The 23428-nt window shown below is 37.7% G+C and overlaps 2 protein-coding genes across 2 annotated transcripts in view; one reads left to right on the forward strand and one right to left on the reverse strand.

The window, feature by feature from the left end:
- The window catches only part of LOC126367529 (laminin subunit alpha-2), a 199271-nt gene that overhangs the window by 162507 nt on the left and 13336 nt on the right, over nucleotides 1-23428 (reverse strand). Inside the window, exons 4-7 of the mRNA XM_050011103.1 lie at nucleotides 6647-6919; nucleotides 2707-2874; nucleotides 2077-2259; nucleotides 1196-1301 (exon numbers count right to left, since the gene is read on the reverse strand). Of these exons, the coding sequence (XP_049867060.1) occupies nucleotides 1196-1301; nucleotides 2077-2259; nucleotides 2707-2874; nucleotides 6647-6919 (730 nt within the window). The remainder of the gene's footprint in view (nucleotides 1-1195; nucleotides 1302-2076; nucleotides 2260-2706; nucleotides 2875-6646; nucleotides 6920-23428) is intronic.
- On the forward strand, nucleotides 11340-15881 carry LOC126371089 (uncharacterized). Its single transcript, XM_050016290.1, has 2 exons — nucleotides 11340-11954; nucleotides 14402-15881. The coding sequence occupies exons 1-2, from the start codon at nucleotides 11737-11739 to the stop codon at nucleotides 14577-14579; spliced, it is 396 nt and encodes a 131-aa protein (XP_049872247.1). The 5' UTR covers nucleotides 11340-11736; the 3' UTR covers nucleotides 14580-15881.

Below are 23428 nucleotides of genomic sequence, written 5' to 3' on the forward strand. Positions count from 1 at the left end.
TGATGTAGATTCTATTCATTCAATTGAATTATCATGTTCAATGACTTAGCTCATTATGAATGAGTCATTCGTTATCGTTGAATTACTGGAACCGAATTTATATCCGCGTTATAATAGGGTGGTTTCCAACTAGTCAAATCAGTTACATACATACATACATAAGCTCACGCCCGTAATCCCTAATGGGGTGGGCAGAGCCACAAGTAATCAAAGACAACTTGCAGCCACTGTTGATACGAAATCAGTTACTTTTTAATAAATGTCAAAACAAGAAATTACTATGGAATTTGTGTGAAAAAGCACACAGTGACGTCATAGAAAACGTGATAAAATGTCGGACTATTACGTTTTTCTTGATTAAAATTCATAAATAAGTTAAATAGAAGAAAACATTTTTTTTCATTTCTAGATCTGTCTTTATTTAGTAATCAGAATTTCATAATTTATCCTGACCTAGTACACGACCCAATGAGCCTTGGCGAACTTTGCGCCCATCTGGAGGATTAGCCAAGTTGCAAATTAGGCCTAATTAATTAAAAATGCATAAAAACACAAACTGGCGTCTGGCGTCGTCGGCCTAATGACTATACATAGATCGAAGAATTTCACATGGACAGGGAAGCGGCTGAGTTAGGTTTACCTCAACCTCCCCCTCGGTCTTACTTTAGTCTTCAATCGTATAGGCGTGTGACGTCACACACACAAATGCGCATGTACAGTCATGAGCAATATAATGTACCCACTATAGGACTCTGTCGCACTAACATATTTGACATTTAGAGAGACTTACTGTTCAATTTGTCAAAAAAGTTAATGTGACATGGTACCAAAGTGTATACATATTAATGCTCGTAACCGTACGATAACGTCAATGTGTAGTGTGCGTGTATAACGAGGTGTTTTGTATGAAAGACACGCTCGTTCCGGCTTCACAAGAACTGCGGGTTCGAATCCTGTTCGAGAAATATTTTTTTCGCTTTAATTTTCTCTTTGTAGGATAGAAATCTACAGTGAAGCAGCGTGATAGTGTATGCTGTATACCCCCTCCGGTTGATTGAAGAGAGGCCTGTGTTCAGCATCATCTCCCTAGCATTATCCCGTTATTCACAGGGTTCGCTAACCGCTTACGCCTGTGCCCAGCTGTGGGACGTATCTAAGCTGTTTATGTTCTGTTATAGATACAGAAAATACTTACCATCAGATCCCTCAGGGTCGCAGTTGCAGGGTAGGCAGGGTCCGTCGGGTACCGCGTTGTAGAATCCAATCAGACATCTGTCACAAAGTGGACCAGCACGGTTCTCCTGCAATATAAGTAGGTATTTTATTGCATTCTAATATGTTATAACAAGGTGCTAATTCCTGTACACTTCATCTAATTTTATTTTAAGTTATACCTGTCATTTTCTAATCCGTTGAAAAAGAAAGGGACGGGTAATCGATAGGCATAAAATTTATGGAACACACGACAATTTTAGGCAGAAAACAACCCTCTTAAAATATTACATCGACCAATAACCCGACAGAAATAAGTTGATTCAATAAAATTCAAAAATATTTATTTTTCAAAATTGGCTTACATAGTCAGCGCTTTTTGAACGTCAAAAATTAAATTACATAATGGCCCCGATTCCTGCAGACACCGCCTAATTTTATTTTAAGTTATATCCGTCATTTTCATATCCGTCGAAAAGGAAAGGGACGGATGATTCACAGCTCTTAATTTTAGGAAGAATGAGTAAATTAATGTGTCGGGTTATTGACTGACGTAAAATTTTTAGACGGTTGGTTTAGATTTGTGCTTAAAATTGACGTGTGTTCCATAAATTTTATGCTTGTCGATTACCCGTCCCTTTCCTTTTCGGCGGATAAGAAAATGACAGATATAACTTAAAATAAAATTAGATGGTATTTACAGGAATTAGCACCATTATGTAACTAGCTGTAAAACTACTACCACATCGGAATCTGTATCGCTGAGGGGAAGACGTGGCCAGAAAACCTCCCAGCAGAGGGCGCTAGTCCTACTGTTTCATGTTATACTTTTTTTAATAGTCAAATGAATGGATAGTTACTAACCGTGCAATTAACGCAGAGTATAGTGCCAGTATCATCATAGGCGCAAGCGCCTCGTTCTCCACATTCGCATTCGTTATCCACAGTAGTAGTGGCGCATGCGTGGTGGGGCGCCCACGCAGCTCCGTTGCAGCAACGCTGGCAGTGAGTTCCACATGTTCCGTGGAGGCACTCGCATTTTGCACCCTGGAAGGAGTAACTGGTTAATCTTCTTCTTCTACCATCGTGTGGGTTATAAGGTGTCTTTTCTTTGTTTTTTTTTTGACGTGACTTATTGTAGATTTGCCGCAGATGGCGTTAACTACTTGGCCGGACAAATGGGATAAGGACGTGATACCAACCTCGTCAACCCTAGTATCAGAGTTATTATTGAGCCGCCAAAGACAGCTGACATGGCTCAAAGATTTGAGTAGTTAATAGTATACTCAATCTACAACCTAGTCAAATGAAATAGTAGCTGAGACAAAGGCGTTATCATACCAAAGCACGGAATCATTTTACTTTTCGGACAATCAGGGGAATGAAACTGCAGCGTCCTAACCACACGCAAAAATCGCCTAGTTCAAAGCGCAGCACATGTCTGCGTCACAAAACCTTAACCATATTAGTGAATATATTTCATATTAGATCTACCTCAGAAGTAACCCGGCACTCGTGCGCATGTCCGTGGCACAAACAGCGGGCGGCCAGCGTGAGCGCGCGCACCGTATAATACTGCTGCAGCGCCGGCGCGGGGTGCGGCGCGCGGAACGATATGCGCACGCGCCGCGCCAACACGCCCTCGCCTATGCCTACGTGCATCTGAAATTTAGACAAACTTAATGTATTTACGAATACCACATCATCACTTCAAGAGAGATTTTGGTCAAATTATGCCTAACATGCATAAAAAAAGTTTGTAAGTAAGTAAGTAACAGACGACACTAAAGATCTGTCCCCATAGCATAGAATAAAGAATAATAAATGCTACATATAGAGATACTAAAGCAAGTCACAGGGACTGGAACCTGTAACCTGACAGAGGGCAGCAGTAACAGTACTATTCAGAGGCGGAGGACAGGAGTCCTAGTACGGCTTTGAAATAGACTACTCTGGGCGCCATCCCACTTGCGTCAGACAGAGTACTGCGGAAGCGGCAAGAGGGAAACCACTGCCCTATTTTTCCCTAAAAACTAGCATGGAGAGTATTTGGGATGGAAAATGCTACACCGACAAGAGCGTGGCTCTTAAATTGATGGTGATGAGAGATACTAATGTATAGAGCGGTAATACTCCGCCCCGCACCAATTCGTATCTCACCCCCTCTGGGTCTTACTTTAGTCTTAAAAGTAATTTACAAATACAGATAAGTAAGTATTCTTTAAATCACACACAAAAAACGATTGAAACATTATACACGAAAGGAGTAAAGTACAATTGACGGACACATTTCTTAGCAGAAATTTCTTCAAAGTGAGATTTTAAATCAATTAGGTACTTTTATTGTGTTAGAGGGGACAATCTATTCTTGTACGTTGAGCCTACAAGAACAAGTTGAAAGCATAAACTCGTATGTAAGATACGTCCCACTGCTGGGCACAGGCCTTATAAAAAGGTAAAAGCATGTAATGATTTTCCCCGCGGACCCTTGACACTACCCGATGGCACCACCGGTAGTGTGAAGGGTGTTATTCCGCGTGCCCATGGCACCACCGGGGTGCAAAAGGTACTATACTACTGCGAAAAGAATGAGAAATTTAATCGACAATGACGAGTTCATTTTGCATGTACAAATGCAGTTAACTAACAATGAAATCAGCGTAGGTCATGCGTTAGATAAACTTAGGTTTTAAAATATGGATAAGTCTCCGCCCACTCTTATTTCATTAAAATATATATTTTCTGGCAGTTGTTTTTTCCCTCTATTGAACCTATTATATTTGGGTGGTTTCACGACATAAAGGAATAGTACCTTTTGCACCCCGGTGGTGCCCTGGGCACGGAATAATACCCTTGACACTACCGGTGGTGCCATCGGGTAGTGTCAAGGGTCCGCGGGGATGATTTTGACGTCACTAACAAAGCCAATATACTAAATAAGTGTAAAAGAAATCAGAATCATGTATTAGTCGTCATCATGGATAAACTTGTTGAAGGTCAATTTAACATTTTAAAATCTACGTCATTTCGCAAGGTGTTATAGCTGAAAGAAAGTGCATTTCTTCGAGGCAATGACGTCATAAATCGTCTGAAACAGACGTATAAGGCCAATGATGATGATAGATGAGGAGAAGAAATGACAAGAAACTGCATCAGCAACACATCTTTCAAATTAATGTATACATTACAAGTTATTTAATAACTAGAGGAGCACATTTAATACCAGACGTGTTTATCATTTAGGTAATCATTAATCTATTTTACATAAAGTAAGCGTCATAATGAGCTTTATTTTTTTTTGATAAGTCACCCTACACCCGGTCCACCTACAAACTACAGTATTATTACATCATACTTACACTTGATATTTAACAAAATTAGTCTATCTTATCGACAGACAGATAAAAAATAGCAAACTAAACTATTGATAGGTATGATACGATCTGGAGATACGAGTTTTATGTATTTAGTAATTGAGTTAGTACATTTAGTTCCGGAATACAAAGGTCTTCCACAACCTAACTTGAAGAATGAAACAGAGCATCACGCCTGTATACCCGAAGGGGTAAGGCAGACGCGTATAGTATACAGGGTGTTAGTGACATCGTAACGAATACTCAGGGGGATGATTCAGACCATGATTCTGAGTTAATATCAGGTGGAATTTTTCGTCGCAAAATTCATGGGTTTTTTTTAGTTTTTTTAAATTATTTTTAATTCTATACTTTTGCGATGGAAAATTCCACTTGATATTAACTCAGAATAATCAGCTGAATCATCCCCCTCAGTATTCGTTACGAAGTCACTTACACCCCGCACAAGTACATACAGTAGCCATACAAGTAGGTATGGGTGTTAGTGACAACGTAACGAATACTGAGGGGGATGGTTCAGACCATGATTCTGAGTTGATATCAAGTGGAATTTTCAGTCTGAATATTCATGAAAATTTTTGTGTCTTTTTAAATTACGTATTTTCAGTTCCATACTTTTGCGACGGAAAATCTCACTTGATATCATATCAGTATCATGGCCTCAATCACCCCTCAAAGTTTTCGTTACGATGTCACTAACACCCTGTATACAATACACCCACTCCTTGCTATGTTTAAGCCACATTTAACTGGTAAAAAATCTGAAACTAAATTATATCAATTATCTATGATCCAAACATTAATTCAAACTCATACTCCATCTTGAGCATGATCGCGAGCCGGTTCGACTGCCCCTACGTCATCCACGCATGTATGGCCCACGCGCCGAAATGTATATACGTATATGACCCATTTAAATAACTAACATAGAGTAAGTATAGGGAATTACTAACCATTGTACTTATGTTAATTTTAATGCAATTTATTTATTTAATTATAATGTATTAATGTAATGAAGTGTATGGGCCTAGTTGCCTGAATAAAGAAATTGTATTATTATTATTATAAAATACAAGATTCGAAACAGTGACACGACGACAAGTCACGCGTTTTCCGAACTGGGCTATCACGTATTATATACACAAAGAACATAACATAACATAACATAACATAACATAACATAACATAACATAACATAACATAACATAACATAACATAACATAACATAACATAACATAACATAACATAACATAACATAACAAATACTTTATTGCACAAACAGGAAAAAACAAAATACAAAACAAAAGATAAATAGAATTAGTACAATAGGCGGCCTTATTGCTAAGTAGCAATCTCTTCCAGGCAACCTTTAAGTATAGGAGATATTGAATATTAAGTAATATAGCGGGATAGTGCAGCATGGGAATACTTGTGCATATAAAAATAAATACACTTTCGACTACATAAACTACATAATAATAATACACATTATTATAATTGTTATAATAAATAAATATCACTACTTAAACTACTACATATACTATGGAAGAAAAGGAGTAGATAGATTATGAAGATGAAGAGGAAATAGAGGTAAGGAAATGCGCCTTGATTTGCCAGCCGTTGTTGAAAAGATCACAACCTCGTAAGTGGCAGGGGTTGATACATACCGCGATCAGATCCAGTATGTCTTAAAGAATGGTTCGCAGGCTACCATGCGCAACGAGATAAAATTATCGATCGATTCAATAAATTTTGTCGAAATCGATGAGTTTTTTTTTCCCTAATATGCGTGATACTTGATTTTATTCGTATTTTGAAAAAAAACGACATGTCTTATTTGGTAAGTGGAACAGACTAGTTTCCAACTAGTCAAATCGGTTACTTTTTACTAAACGTCAAAACGCGAAATTACTATGAAATTTGTATGAAAAGCACACTATGACGTCACAGAAAAACGCATCTTCACATTTATCTTGAACCTAGTATACGACCCAATGTCGTGGTAACTGCCTACTGACGGCGTGATCTTCTGTACGTTTGTATGTAAAAAAAGGTCATACCTCCCCATTCTCCAGCGGTCTTGGACTAGCGAACTGCGTGGAGCACGTGGGCTTGTCAGCTCTATTCGTCCTGGCTTTAACCTTCACAGCTCTGGCCTTTCTTCTTCTTCTCTCTGGCCGCAGGTCCCACAGCCGTTTGCAATGCTCTCTGTCACCAAAGGCTCGGACAAGACGCCAGTCATCCCCGTTCTCCGAAGGGGACACTTCAAGGGACCACGCCAAGGGACGTGGTGAGGGACCAGATTTGATGATCACGTGGAGTAGCTCCATTTTCTGAAAAAAAAAAGGAAATAATAAATATAAGCTTATTACTGACAGACTACATTTAATGAAAGATCTGTCTGTCTGTCTGAATAAAGAATAACATTGCGTATAGAATGGTTAGCATGGCAGTGGTTGAGCATTGGGCTCACGATCCGGAGGTCCCAGGTTCGAATCCCGGTGGGGACAAATCACAAAAATCACTTTGTGATCTCTAGTTTGGTTAGGACAGTACAGGCTAATCACCTGATTGTCCGAAAGTAAGACGATCCGTGCTTCGGAAGGCACGTTAAGCCGTTGGTCCCGGCTACTATTTACCGATGTAAGTACGTAGTCGTTATAATTATAAGTCATGTTAGGGGCCTTTGGCGGCTCAATGGTAACCCTGACACCAGGTTAATGAAGTTGATAATTCACCTCACAACCCACACGATAGAAGAAGAATGATTGGATTGGAGGTTGGAAGCGTTTGAGATGTGGTGTTGGCGAAGGATGGAGGGTATAAGCTGGACTGAAATGGTGTCAAATGAAAAAGTGCTGGAAAGAGTTGAAGAAAAGAGAACCATATTGAAGACTATAGAGAACCGGAGAGGAAATATAATTGGCCACCTGATACGACACGATTCATTTATAACAAACATTATAGAAGGAAAAATTGAAGGGAAGAGAGGAAGGGGTATACCTAGGATAATATTTATGAAACAAATAAAAGAGAAGGTGCAGGTCACGACCTGCCAAAACTTTCACCTCCCGATACGACACGTCGTATCGGGAGGTGAAGGTTTTGGCGGGAAGACGAGAGGAATGGCGACTAATCCACCGACAAGAGCGCAGCTCTTAAATAGAGAGAGAGAGAGAGAGAGAAACCTAAATATTTTGCTAGGGCCGCCACTGGGTGCGGGACGGAGAGTTATCGTTCTGTACTCTTCTTTATTCTATGGTTATGTGTAAATTGTGACTGCGATGAAGTTGAGTGATGGAGTGAGAAACAGTGTGATAAGACAGAGATGATGTAAAAGACGATATAGTGACTAAGATTGACAAGGGAATGTTAGGTTGGTTTGGACACGTAGAGCGGTTGAAGGATAATAGAATAGCAAAAGCTGTATATATAGCGAAAGTTGATGGTAGGGCTGGCAGAGGAAGACCGAAAAGGACTTACATTGACCAAATTGAAGATATCCTTAGAAAAGGTTTAATACGATCTACTCGGAACCGGTGTGCGTGTATGAAGCGATTGATGAATGTGGATGAAGCAAGAGAAGAGGGTCAGGATAGAAGCAAATGGAATTCTATAGTCTCTGCTTACCCCGGTGGGAAATAGGCGTGAGTTTATGTATGTATATATGTATGTGACTGCGGTGAGCTGAAGTGGTGAGTCACAGTTGGTATCAACGACCAATTACTGAACGCTTTTACGGATAATGAGCGGTTTATAGTCGGCAATGTCGCGATTAACTCGGTAAGTATAACTGATGGGTTAAGTTCGGACGGAACGACTGTCGGTGTCTTCTTTTGTTCGATAAACTGTTTGTTTTTGTGTCGTCTTAAGCATGGAAGGGGAATTTATGTTACACCCACTCCTAGCCTGCTTTGTTTAAGTAATATGTACCAAAAAACGATCCTATATGTATGCCTATATAATACTATAGAGCCTATATAATCTGTCCTAAGGTTTTGCTTACCACGGCATACGTGGTCGACGATTTCCCTCAATAAGATTTCAAATATTTTTCCTCTCAGACGACGCCCTGAGTCGAGGTTCGCGCCTAATTGGGCACCCTCAAGCTTGTTGACTTTAACGTTGTACCGAGTGAGAGCCTTCAGCGCTCTCCATTTGTCCGGCCAAGTAGTTTCGTACTTTTTAGGCGTCGTTTTTAGGTTTTAGTTTTTAGACTTTCAACCCCCAGTACAGTATATCACATACATACATAAATAAACTCACGCCCGTAATCCCAAATGGGGTGGGCAGAGCCACAAGTAATCAAAGACAACTTGCAGCCACTGTTGATACGAAGTCCTAAGATGGATATGATGAACCTTATGGTGATAAGGGATCAGCCTATCGCCCATAACATTAGTCCATCATGTTAGAGGACGCAATCCCTCTGTCGGTTTTTACGACATGCCCGGGAAGACAAGCAGCTGAACGTGTTCTATGTTTTTTATTTGCTCCCAGAACAGCATAGAAACAGTATATCACAACAGAATAAAGTTAGAAAATAGCACAACTTTGCCTTCTTATCGCCTAGTTTATTTAAAAACCTTTAACACATTCCTGTTCCCGGTATCCCTTGTAAATAAAACATGGCTGCGATGCGATCAGCGCCTTGTACGGCGCAACTAATGAGCCGCTGTATGCGCCTGCGCCGTTTTTGTCCTCCCCATTGTTACATGTCCTGCTGACTGAAGGGGTATTCGTATGTGGAATATCTTTAGTTTAACTATACGTAATGGGTATAAAGAGGTATGTTGCTCTTTAATTGGGTGGGTTTAGTCGTAAATTGCCGAAGTAGGTTAAAAGTTTCGATTTCTGGTGATACTAACACCATAAAGATAACATACTTACATATTACAAATAGACAGACAGTAAAAACGAAAACATCAAATTATAAATAAATAAGGGCTTCCGTGGTCCAGTGGTTGAGCGTTGGGCTTACGATCCGGAGGTACCGGGTTCGAATCCTGGTGGGGACAAACCACAAAAATCACTTTGTGATCTCTAGTTTGGTTAGGACATTACAGGCTGATCACCTGATTGTCCAAAAAGTAAAAAGATCCGTGCTTCGGAAGGCACGTTAAGCCATTGGTCCCGGTTATTACTTACTGATGTAAGTACGTAGTCGTTATATGTGTCATGTCAGGGGCCTATGGCGGCTCGGTAATAATCCTGACACCAGGGCTGATGCGGTTGGTAATTTACTTCACATTCCACATGATAGAAGAAGATGATGTATGACGTTTCCATATCTCGGGCCTATGGATTCCCGGACTTTTGGAAGGCGTGCGTGGGGTCGATTATTATTAAAGGGATTACAGGCGCTTTGTCTATAGTTGATATCCTTTTCTTTCTTTACTCATCTACTAGATATTATTAACCTTGTGACTCAAGCGGCAATTGTAATTGCAATGATAACATAAGTTTAAATAAACTAGTGTTTAAGTTAGTTATTACAGTATTTACTATATGAGTAATCTCTGCAGCGAGTATAATTGTTACGTTATGTGAACTATAAAGTTGGCATAATGTAGATAAAAAAGTATAATACAAGGATAAACTGACTGACAGACGTAGTCATCACTAATTTAAGAGTGACGCAAGCATTCTCCATGTTACTTTTTTGATAAGAATAGAATAGAAAAAGTTTATTATAAAAGGACGACACACACAAAAAAAAGACAACAACATCATATCAAATTTCCACTAAAACAATTACAAAAAAGCAAGACGGATGTTTGTCGAAATGATCATAAGGTGGTGGTGGACGTCCTGAGATAAAAGGGCCTCACTCAGCACCAGTCGCGGCGTGAACCACGACGCTGATATTATGTAGGGTCCACATATTAATTGTATAATATCAGTAATTCAATAATATCTTTATTCAGTAGGTAACATAGTTATTCTTTGAATCGTCAATTGTTACATAACGAACGTCTCATTCGCCTAAAACTACTTCAGCTTCTCACAACCTGTATAGCCGGGGAAAAGAAGCTGCAAGAAAAACCTCGGCGTGGGATGGATGGCTAGTATTTTTTTACCTAATTATTTTCAGTTCCATAATTTGATTTAAAAATATATAAAAGTCGCTAGACTATTTATATGTAATCTAGTGACTAGGTATTCGCGTTCGATTTACATTAAGGGGTGCAGGAAGAAGATGTAAAATCAAATTAATTAAACATTTCCATTTTTTTCGTTACGATTTCACTAACACCATCATGTATAAATGCATAGTAAAACCGCTGGATCTATAAAGAGCATCTTTTCTAAATGATCTAAATTCCTAAAGAGATTGAAGAGATCCCATACAAATAAAGACCCGGCATTTGGTAAAGTTATGTATCCGTGGAGATACTTGAGGGAGGCCTATGCCCAGCAGTGGGCGTCGTACGGCTGATAATGATGATGATGATGTATCTTTTAACATTGTTTTCGTTTATCTCTATTTCGGGTATTCCCTAGATCTCCCAATTAGGTATTACACGCTCCATATATATATTTATTTGCAAATCAAACATCATTTAACAAAATACTATCATATCAAGTATTAAGGTGCTTCTTAAGATAAAGCCGTATCGGACAACATAGTACCTACATGTAGAGAATATTATATATTTGCAACAAAATAACCTATAACGAACAACGACCCATTTATCTGACCGACTATCGTCATTCTTATCTAAAGATAACGTTTCATTTTCACTCAGTACAGTGCGAAACTTCATCCTTACTGGTGAAGTGATAACACTCATATATAAAAAAAAACACGAATTAAATCTGCCTATCGTAATCAATTATTGGATAAAGGCCGTTATCGAGCCAGTACTAGAGGTCGACAGGCATACGAAACGTGTCGAACGCTTTGCAAAAGTCAACAATGTGACTGCCGCAAGGACCTATTTTGGGAAGTTAGAATTTATGTGATATTCAATCAAAATCTCGTCCACTGCAACGGCTATTCATCACCGGTTTTAGTGTAGTATGTAAAAAAAAAACGCATTGAATATTAGTTAAAAGGTGAATATTTCGATCATACCCTTTGCTGAAGAGCCTAGAGCAAATAATAATGTTGAAATAATACAAGTACAGTGAAGTGTCAGTGTGAAAAATGTCCAAAGAACCTCAAGGAAGCCTTCGGGAAGTGAAGATAGATGTGGTGAAAACTAGAAGACACACCCACGGGCCTCTGGAACTGGCTGTGGATAAAAGAAATCTGGCGAAGGTTTCCACCAGGAGTAACGACTATGTATATGTCAATGCAGCGTACGTCGGGAGTACCAACAGTGTTAACCAAGCAAGATATGTAGCAGCTGAACCACCTACAAGGTATTTATTTATTACTTGGAAAACCAACAGCTTACAAAAGAAAACAATATAGATTTAAAAAATAAACAAAATCGCCAAATAACATAGTAATGATGTAGTAATTATAGTAGCAGTGTATAGTTGTAGTAGTAGTGTAGTAATAGTATAGTATAAAACAATACATATGATTATGATGAAACAGGGTTACATTTGAATGTGCGTCATTTAAGGAGTGATTCTGAACATGTATATTTTTGGCCTTGCAAGAAAAGAGCAAGTAAATTTTGAAATATATAGGTATTTGAATGACTAAACCTGGGCAATGACAATGGTTTCTGGGTCAATTTTGGTCACGACCGATAATCATTCATTACATTTTGGTTAACCATTGTTTTTTTATAAGGTTCAGGTTTCTGAGTTAAGAAATTAACTTCTAATCTACATGCTGGGGTAGGTATAAATGTAAACAGGATAAAAAATGTTCGGCTGCTTCATATCCTTAGCATGTCGCAAAACCGACTAAGACTTTTGCTCAAGACTATCTACTTAGGTCCTTTGTTCAGTAGTCAACTGTCATCACAAGGTGTATCCGTCCTAATCATCAATACACTTGTATGTCTTCAGGCTGGCTTGCAGCTGCTACTCATAGGTCATAAAAATGTTTTACTCCAGGTTTTATATAACTCATGACGAGAAGCTGTTCAAACAAGATAACTGAAGTGGACGCAAAGCGAACAGAAGGATGTTTATCTGAATACTACAGGCTTAAATGTATTGTTTTATACAGGGTGTTAGTGACATCGTATCGAAAACTTCGAGGGATGATTCAGATTCTGAGCAGAAATCAAGGGGAATTTTCTATCACAAAATTATAAAATTGAAAATAATTAAAAGAAGACAGACAATTCCACTTGATATTACCTCAGAATCATGGTCTGAATCATCCTGCTAAGAATTCGTTACGATGTCACTGACACCCTGTGTATTGTAAACGGCAAGTCAGAAACTTTGCCAAGGGCATTGATTATAAGTTATATCGTATATTGCATTTAGCAATTTAATAATAGTCACTATGGTCCTGTGATACTACTTGTGCTAGTGAAACATTCATAAACAGCCTATATACGTCCCACTGCTGGGCACAGGCCTCCCCTCAATCAACCGGAGGGGGTATGGAGCATACTCCACCACGCTGCTCCAATGCGGGTTGGTGGAGGTGTTTTTACGGCTAATAGCCGGGTCCAACGGCTTAACGTGCCCTCCGAAGCACGGAATCGTCTTACTTTTTCGGACAATCAGGTGATACAAGCCTGAAAAGTCCTTACCAAACAAAGGACAGTCTCACAAAGTGATTTCGACAATGTCCCCATCGGGATTCGAACCCGTACCTCCAGATCGTGAGCCTAACGCTCTAACCACCAGACCACGGAGGCTGTTATGCTAGTGAAAATTACACTTAAGTATATTATTAATAATTACTCGGTGCAAGTCCAGTACCGGGGGATCGAACCGGCAGGGGCGCTCCCCATTTGAGAACCAAACCAGTAACTCACAGGGCCACAGTGACTAACCTCCTTTAGTAGGTTGATAGTCACCGTGGTCCTGTGAAACACCAGCTTGCTTCTTAAGATAATAATAATAATCACAGTTGACTTGAGGCTCACCACCTATCACGTTGGTGTATCAGAAAGCTCGGTGATATGTGGGTACTTAGTTCATCAAGTAATGATAAGATTAACTTTTTTAATCCAGTGGTAAACTCAGACATGAATCATCGTAATCTACCAGACTTTTTGTAAAGACAGATTAGTACAATTCATTCGAGATATCGATTTAACACAGTACTAAATAGTGATAAATACTTATTAATGGGTATGTCATATAAATCTATACGGGTTGTTAGTGAAATCGCATCGTAACGAAAACTTTCAGGGATGATTCAGACCATGATTCTGGGTTGATATCAAGTGGAATTCTAAGTCGCAAAGGTATGAAACTGACAATAATTAAAAATAAAACAAACATTTTCATCAATTTTCCGACAGGAAATTATACTTGATATCAAACTAAGAATCATGCTCTGAACCATCTTCTCAGTATTCGTTACGTTGTCACTAACACCCTGTATAAGACACAGGAGAATAGTTATACAGCGTGACATGCCAGCGCAGGACGTCAGAAGCAGTCGCCGTAGCCGAAACCGGCTGGATCACAACAGAAGTCAGAATATCTAAGGGCTATTACAGATGGACAGTGTGGGTTTTGAGCGGTTGAAACCGGTTATGTCTATGTCAACCGTATGGCACAAGAAACATCATCGTATCATCATCATCATCATCGTATTGTTAGAGCCCATACTCAGTCACTAAATATAAAATTCAGAATAAAATACTAGAATAGATAACATTCTCCTAACAATCTTCGAAATAATTGTTTATTTTTTCATTAAGAAATGTTTTTGTCCACAGCGTGATCAGGGAGCAATATTGGGCGTGTTCGAAATGGCCATCTGCTCAAAGGATCCTGGCCATCGCCGTGGGCGTGCTCATGGGCGCAGTGATCGGTCTGGTCGTGGTCGTCGTCGCCCGTGGTCGGGATGATTTTAATTTGGACAACCTGTTCCGTACTGAACCTGCGCCGGATTAAGACAAGTTAATAGTTTTGATATTGAATTCTATTTTGTTTACGGACAAATGGACGTTCATGACAATTTTATATAATTATTAGATGTTAATGAATATGATAGGCTTGTAAAATTTGTATTCGAATTCATGTTTCGACCGTAGATGATTATCACGTGCTCAGCGGTGAAGGAAAACATCGCGAGGAAACCCACATTCCCGAGAAATGCATTCGGAGGTATGTGACCTATACATGTATTAGGCTGGTTTTCCCTACGCGGGTTAGAAGGTCAGACAGGCAGTCGCTTCGGTAAAAAACCGGACCTGTCAAATCTTCAGGTTAGGTAAGCGGACCTTGTGAATAACGGGATAATGCTAGGGAGATGATTATGAAGATGAATATCTTAGGCTTGTGTCTATTTTATGTCTTAGCATAGTGTGTATAAAGTCGGATTTTTTGACGTAACTTGTTGTACATTTGCCGTATATGGCATTAACTGCTAAATTGAAGACAACAGAAAGTAGAAGAATTAACGGGTACCTAATTAATTCATAAATAATCATTTATTCGCAATAAAAATGAAATAATAATAAAAAAAATATAATAAATTAATTAATTCTAATTATATTTATGTAATATTGATTTAATATATATTTTTTATTAATTAATAAATAATTTGGTCATTTCCCACACAGAAAATATCATTAACAACATTTTTGGACCAAATTACCCCTTCATTCTTCGTTCGGAATAAACTGGCTCAATTTCATGAAATGCAGTTGAGTAGACTACAAAAAATATTAAAAGTGTAAACTCGCCCGCAGGCCAGCTGGCCAACCCGTTACAGCGACGACGCAGCGGAGCGACAACGCAAAGTGGCTTTTGTACAACACACTGACTTTGCAACTTTAGATTTAACAACCTGGAGAATGATCCATTAATAACAGTGACATATTGTATTGTACATATATCTACTATGATACTAAGATAAGATAAATGATATTGATTCGCCGAAATGCTGGGCATCCGTTGTGTTTACGAGTATTATAAGTAGTCGGATTTGATAAGCATTTTATGACGCTTTGTGATGTTATGGAAAGTATTGCGATTAAATAGAAAACATAATTAAATTATTAATAATTTTAATTATTTCTCATATCACCATTTAAACGCGGTAAGAACCCGTTATTATGTACTTTAATTATAATTATTTTTTATTTAATTGTTTTGATATACCTAACACAGATTGATAACAATGAATATGAGTAAAAGGGTCGTTCTTCTTTTTTATCGACAATAAAAAGACATTTTCTCGATTTATCGGATTTAACATCTTTAAAATTATAACGGCAATAAATATTTTAAAACATCATTAAAGATGTGTCTGTAGAGGACTATTTGTGTAGTTAAATATCAAAGTCCGTTAAGTCCACTCTAAGTGAAATGTGGGAAATGGACGAATATGTTTTTAGCTAAAAGATTAAACATTTTTAGTGTTTTCTAGATAATATATTATTCAGTTTGGTGATACATTTGCTATTTCATTTTAAAAACTAACATATTTATAATAAAAAAGGTGGAAAATCGGGTAAAAGTTTGGACATACCGGATATTGATATGTATTAGCGAAACGTACCGGTGTTTGAAAAAAATTGTCGTGGACTTAACGGTTTTTGATAAATAGTTACTAAACTTACCTGGGTTTGATAAACACCAATGTAAACTGGACGTACTCAGGGCATGCTAATTATATTTTATGAATAAATGAGTTTATAATAAAAAATGACAGTTATTGTGACCAAAATATTTATTTTTAAGAAATAAAATCAAAAACACTTATACAAAATCTAAAACTTCTTGCATCTCATATTCTTCCGAATTGTTTATAATTTCCTCTTCTCTCTCTCCAATCATTGGTACAACATTACTTTGCAAAATATTTTTATAAAATTGTAGTTCAGATATTTGATCCCATTGAGGCCCAAAATGTTTTTGCAACAACTTTTCTACGTCCACCAATTTATCAGGGTTTACCGAGGGAGCACTTTCAAGAATACTGGGATCAATATCGTACATTCTTTTACCTCTCTTCAATAGTGAAGCACTTCCACCAAGGTTGTTCCGGTATGATATTTCTCCAGTGACCTCTATTTTGTCCCTGCTCGTACGGGTAATAATGATACGCTTACACTTGCTGACTTGGAAGTGAAATGTAGATTTTAAATTATTTTGTCGTTCGGTCTTCCAATCTAGAATTGGGACATCTATTTTAACCTTGTGAATTGTTGCGTGATTGGCAATCAAATCCATGTATTCTTGAGGCTGAATAATATTCTCTCTACGTCTTATTTGTTTTTCTGTCAACGCGAACACTCTATCTGGGGGTATGAAAGAGTGTCCTGTGACAGGAAAAACTAGTTGTAGTTCAGTAAGATTTGGAAAACGAATTTTCATTCATCAAGCCATTTCATAGCCATTGTTATAAGCATGGAATTTTTATTTTGCCCACCACAGCCATCAGCCACCAATCTTACTTTTTCTTTTCCGGTAAAGTCGAGAGAATTCAGACAATCGTACACGCAAGAACATATTTCGTTGGACCCTTTTGCGGCTTGTTCTTCTGTCCAAACATATGCATGCACATTTTCGGGTGTTAAGGATGCCTTGGAAGTACCAACGACTACGGTTAAGTTATAAAGATATAGCTGTCGTGAATAATATACGGACTGATCAGGCACTTTAGGTAACGGCAAATTTTTTTGGCAGTCAAAACTCAGTATTTGTAGATTCGGTGATTCCTCTCTTAAATTTTCAAAATAGCATTTGGCTCTGAGTTTGTGCACTCTATACTGTGTTCGTAACCCTTGCTTTTCTTGTTCATTGCGGGATAATTTTATGCGCTCAAGTAATTGAAGACAATCCGAACAAACATCTTGCCTAGGAGATCCGAATCCAATATTAAAGCTCGTGTTAAATACTTTTCTGAAATATCCAATTTTAACTTCGTAACCGGGCAAAGCTTCGTCATTGTACATTTGCCACATTTTTTTTACATTGAGATCTGGAGACAAATACATACGTATTTTAATTTGACCTCGAGAATGGTGTGTCTCCAGTGGCTTAAACTTTTTAATAAAGTTTTGAATCGCTTCTTTTCTTGACGCAAATTGGAATAATTTTCGGTCCCCCCCTCTATTTTCTTTTGCCATAGTTCCAGATTCAGCGTGTCTTTTCATAACACCTTCTATACGTGATTTATTTATCCGTAAAATACTCATGAAAGCCATTTTGCAAACTTGGACGTATTTATTTTGTTTCTTGCTATATATTTTATAAACCATAGTAAACTGCCTCTGATTTTCTTTAGTCTTACTCCTAGGACGTCGGCGTTTGACTGGAGTGGCAGTCACGTGTTTTATAATGAAATTGTCTTGATAAATTTTATCTAAAACGGAGTAGTAATTTCGATGAAAATGAAACATATCATTTGAGGTAACAGTTGCACACTTTAAATTTTTAGTGTCATGTCCACATGCTGGTCTTTTAGGTAAACCGGGCGCTGAATACCTATAAAAGACAAGCAAACTGTTAGCTCATAAGTTTTTAATAAATAGATGAAAAAAATAGAATTAGGTGCAGCTGTAAAGTAGACATAAAAGCTAAATTTTATTAATAGTCACAGGCAAGTAATAAATCAGGCAAATGTTAGTAGTAATTCTTGCATGAATTGGCCCCTGAAAATATTAGTAGGTAGGTAGGTACTTAAAAGGCATACCTACACTAATAGGACAGTAAAGAATTTTTAATCTAATCCAGAGACATTAATACAAATTATTCTTAACATCAGAAAACTTAAATGTATAAGCTTATAACGTTTACAAGTCTGCGTATAAGTAGATAAAGCTTAATTTAAAATAAACAAAAAAATCAAATCTTGTGGTAAATTTTAATGTGCGTTCAACACAGAGCAGTATCTTATTTAACTTCAAGCAAAAGAAAAATAACACACCAAAGCAGTTTAGGTAAGTAAAACACATGAAGCACATTCCTGATTAATATTTTTAGCTTGTGCACTTATTACTATTATACACTCATTATTAACTCCTTTAAACCCTAAAACTCACGTTTTTACTGTAGAATCCTGTCCTCGATTACGCTAAAATAAACGATATTTTATTATAATTTTTAAATTAAATTACCTATGTATGAAACACAAAGTTTGTCCAAGTACGACCCTGTACTTCACAGTTTAAGATGGGAACATAACTACTGTGTTGGTGTTTCACTTACCTTTTCTCTTTTTCCTCAGCTAGTTTAAGCTGAGATTTTGATGTTAGCTTTTTTTTGGCTTTATCAGGATCCAGTACACATAAATTTGGAGTATTTTCACTCATTTTTTACCAAAAAACAACGAATATAAAAGAGGACACGCAGCGTTGCACTCCCGGTAACTCGACGGAATGGCAGCCATCTTTGCGCGACGCTTAACTCTGATTGGCTAATACGGACATGCCTGATATTGATAAACAGTTGTCAGTGGACTTGCCGGGATATGATATAAATCAACAATTTTAACCGTTATTTTCATATAGTTTTAATGCACGTACCGTGTTTTGGTAAAAACTAACTTATGAAGATTTTAATTTCAAATTTGGCGGCATTCATAGTTTAGTTTTGAGTAGGGGTGTGACTTACCGGAGTTTGATATTTAACTACACATTTAGTGGTTCTCTTTATCTTGGTAACATACTTTTCTTTGCAGGCGCATTCCAAAAAATATTGTGACAGAGTGGCCCTTTTCATCGGAGACAGCATTTCAATTTACCACTCTGTCACATAATTTTGTGAAAAACGATCAAGCTACGTTAATAACTAATTGAGGAACCGATTAGTATTTTGCTTGTATTTTAAGTATAATAAGATAACTATATTTTTGGACAATCAAAACATGAAATAAAATTCTAAAACATAACTTTGGAGGACAGATCATTGTCGATAAAAAAGAAGAACAACCCAAAAACCTCATTTATATTGCCATCCAACATTATTAATTAAACATTTAAAAGTAAACACATTTGTTTTGATAAACTATAAAGATAGATAGATAGATATAATACTTTATTGAGCACAATGGACACAAAATACAGAGATAAGGACAACATAATATACAGAAAAGCACAACAGGCGGCCTTATTGCTCATGCAACAGTTACAATTTTTTTAAGTAAGTATATTTTTAAATATAATAATCAAGCATAGGTAATCATCCCAAACCCAAATAAGGGACTTTCGAGGCCACGTTCCCTTAAAACAAATTTATATGGCGCTGTATTCCTTTAACGTGATAATTACCTATTTTCTTATTGTTTGTTTATAAAAATAATTATTAAACAATAATAATTGTAGGAATCATTACAATTATAGCAGCCTTAGAACCGATTCGTTATCCACTCCTCAACACTCGACCGCAACCTTCGGTCCTCTAACAACCTTTCCCTTTAATAAAATTAAATAGTCGTATTATAATTGTTATGACGCGGAGCTGTGCGGAGATGAGCGGAGATGTGCAGAAATCGACCAATCACCGTGAGGGAGAGAGTGACAGAGCGTCTTCGTTTTTCGCTCGCTCGAACGCTGTGTTTGGTCAAATCCGCACATCTCCGCTCTTCTCCGCCCATCTCCACGTCAGTGGAAACCCGGCCTTGAGGTAGAAAGGAGTAGGTTTTGGGATCAGAAAGGACTGAGTCCAGGAGAGAGAATGTGGCAGTTTCGTTGACAGTGAATAGGCGGCCATTTAAATTGAGAGCGATATTTTCTATATTTTTTTTTGCTTACATGGAACAGATTAAAGAAAAGGTTAACATCTCGTGTCTTATAGGAGAGTCAAGGAATTTGCCTTTGATAGACTGGAATAGAAAATGCTACTACACCGACAAGAGCGTGGCTCTTAAATTGATGATGATGATTTATTTTTTTATTAAGAATAAAAGGATTTTATATCAAAATTATCAATGTTATTAAACGAAAACGGAAAAAATACGACGGAATGACATTTAGTTATTATATTGATTTATTAAAGAAAGTGTGAAAAGATAATATTTTTAATTTGTTTAAGACTGAAATGTTTTGTTAATAAAGATGTAATCAAAATGATATATAATTACTTTAATATATTGATTGTACGGTTTATGTGATTAATTTAAAGATAAGTGAGTCAACAACAAAATATATTGATAAATTAAGTTAAGGAGGTTTTTTTTTTGTAATTGTGGGATGTATTTGTTTGAATTGTGGGGTTGATAGCGACTCCCTGAACGGCGATTCCCGCTACGGCAAGTTTCTTTACGGCAAGTGGCTTGATGTCGCGTCTGCCATAATCGCCGTTCGGGGGTTTGTTTTTCATTCAACTTAAAGTGATTATTTAGTAATAAAGATTTTTCTTTATTGTTAAAGTACCTACTCTTGGAATACTACCTCCTCCGATCGGTCGAGTCTTGTGTCCAGCAAAGATGGCTTTATTATACATATACAGCTAAAGTAGTGTGATTTCGGACAGACATTTTCTTGTGTTTTTTTTTGTCTGTAGCCTATATGATGTCCCACTGCTGGGCAAAGGCCTCCTCCTTCTCTTTCCAACCCTCCCTGTCTTAGGCATCGTTCTTTCAGGTGTACTGGAGTATGTTTAAGTAGGTATTTTACTTAGTAAACTATTTTTAAAAGTATTTTACCTACGTGTTGTGTGTGAATTATGCCAAGATCGAAGCAATTAGAATGCCATAGTCTCTGCTTACTGGTGGGAAATAGGCGTGAGTTTATGTATGTATATTTGTAAAATAGGACAAACACTACTTACTGATTAAGTAGTCGTTACATGAGCCATGTCAGGGGCTATTGGCGGCTCAATAGTAACCCTGACACCAGGGATGATGAGATTGGTACTTCACCTCACAACCCACAAGAAGAAGGACAAAAAATATATAATTGGTGATCTTATTGCTAAGTAGAAATTGTATTTCAGGCCTTAGGGTGAAAGAAACTGTAATAAAAATGTTTCTATATTAGCAAAATTGAACTTATCAGCCAAAACAAAGTTGACTTCATTTCTCGAAAGAGTTCTCTTGGCTCAAAAAGGATATAATATATATGGGCTGCTTATATTATGTTATCGGATTTGCTTTTCTATTTTTCGCAATTTAGATAAGAGAGGGAGTTTACCATCCATCCGTCAGCTTATCTGACATATTAGCGATAAGCAACCAACTTAAAAAGGTTTTCAGCGAATATTGTACAGTCACGAGCATTAATATGTATACACTTTGGTACCATGTCACATTAACTTTTTTGACAAATTGAACTGCAAGTCTCACTAAATGTCAAATATGTTAGTGCGACAGAGTCCTAAAGTGGGTACATTATATTGCTCATGACTGTATACAAGTGTTGATAGCGATATAATCTTCTTCTTAATGTGTGGGTTGTGAGGTGGGTTGTAGCCGTGTTCAGTGAACGCATGACTTACATTGAGTGTCACATGTTCGAAAACCCGCTAGGGATCTAAACCACTGAATTTGGCTTTTTGAGTTTGAATTCATGTCTAGATTTTAGGCAATAAGCTCGACATACGACATACTTACTTCTCTTCTTATCGTGTGGGTTGTAAGGTGGAATACCAACCTCATCAACCGTGGTGTCAGGGTTCTGATTGAGCCGCCAAAGGCCCCTGATATGGCTCATGTAATGATTACTCACTTACATCAGTAGGTAGTAACCGGGACCAACGGCTTAACGTGCCTTCCTAAGCACGGATCATCCTACTTTCGGACAATCAGGTGATCAACCTGTGACGTCATAGAACAACGTGACAAAATTTCGCACTTATTATTACATTGTTCTTTATTAAAATGAAAACTTTTTTTGTCACCTTTAGATCTGTCTTTATTTAGTAAGTACTCAATCAGAATTTCATGAATTATCTTTGACCTAGGAAACTATCCAATTATAACCTAAGTCAACAATATACATATAAACTCGACGTCAACTCCCGAGAAATCCCTTATCAAGTATGACGATAGCAATTGAGAGGCGCGCAATGACCATCGATCATGCGATAGGATCGCTGCGCGGGCGCCGGCGATCCAAACGAAACTTCTGCGCTGTAATTAAAACGCGGCGCGATTTACAACTTTACGCAATAAGTATAGTCGGGATGATAAATAATTATTATACTTAATTATCGATTTTCTTTTCGTAATCATAGTATAAGTTCACGACTATATTTTCAATTGGGGTAGTCAGAAGGGCAGGCAAATTCATCGCGTAATGAACTAAGTAGGTACTCACTTAAGGACTGTTGTATCGTTGTCTATAATGCTTGACTCAATTGTATGTGAAATTAATAACTCATTGGTGCTAGTCCGGAACGGGGGTTCGAACCGGTGGTCCTCGTTTGAGAAGCAAGCAAGGTGCTCGTCCGGCTGCAGTACCTAGTAGGTAACATCCATACGAATATTATAAATGGGAAAGTGTGTATGTGCGTCTGTCTGTTTGTTTGTCCGTCTTTCACGGCAACTTGACGTGATTTTTCAAGTGGAGATAGTTAAAGGGATGAAGAGTGACATAGGCTACTTTTTGTCTCTTTCTAACCCCCCACTTCCCTAAAATGGGGGGTGAAAGTTGGTACGGAGCATTCTGCAATTTTCAACGAAGAAAGCTAAAAAGTAATAAGTAGAAGTGGCTGCAAATTGCCTTCTGGTTATTTGTGACTCTGCCCACCCTATTACGTACACGTGCGAGTGTATGTATGTATGACTATACGCAATTAAACTTTCTCGCTTTGACATTTGCCGTATCAGCTGCGCCCGCGCCGATTACTGA

The sequence above is a fragment of the Pectinophora gossypiella genome, chromosome 1, assembly GCF_024362695.1.
Source record: "Pectinophora gossypiella chromosome 1, ilPecGoss1.1, whole genome shotgun sequence".
NCBI lineage: Eukaryota > Metazoa > Arthropoda > Insecta > Lepidoptera > Gelechiidae > Pectinophora > Pectinophora gossypiella.

What these genes read in the sequence shown, in the direction of transcription:
- LOC126371089 (XM_050016290.1), top strand. Translation starts at nt 11,737, where the DNA reads ATGTCCAAAGAACCTCAAGGAAGCCTTCGGGAAGTGAAGATAGATGTG. An exon ending in GCAGCTGAACCACCTACAAG is followed by an intron (nt 11,955 to 14,401) that starts GTATTTATTTAT and finishes TTTTGTCCACAG; the next exon opens with CGTGATCAGGGAGCAATATT.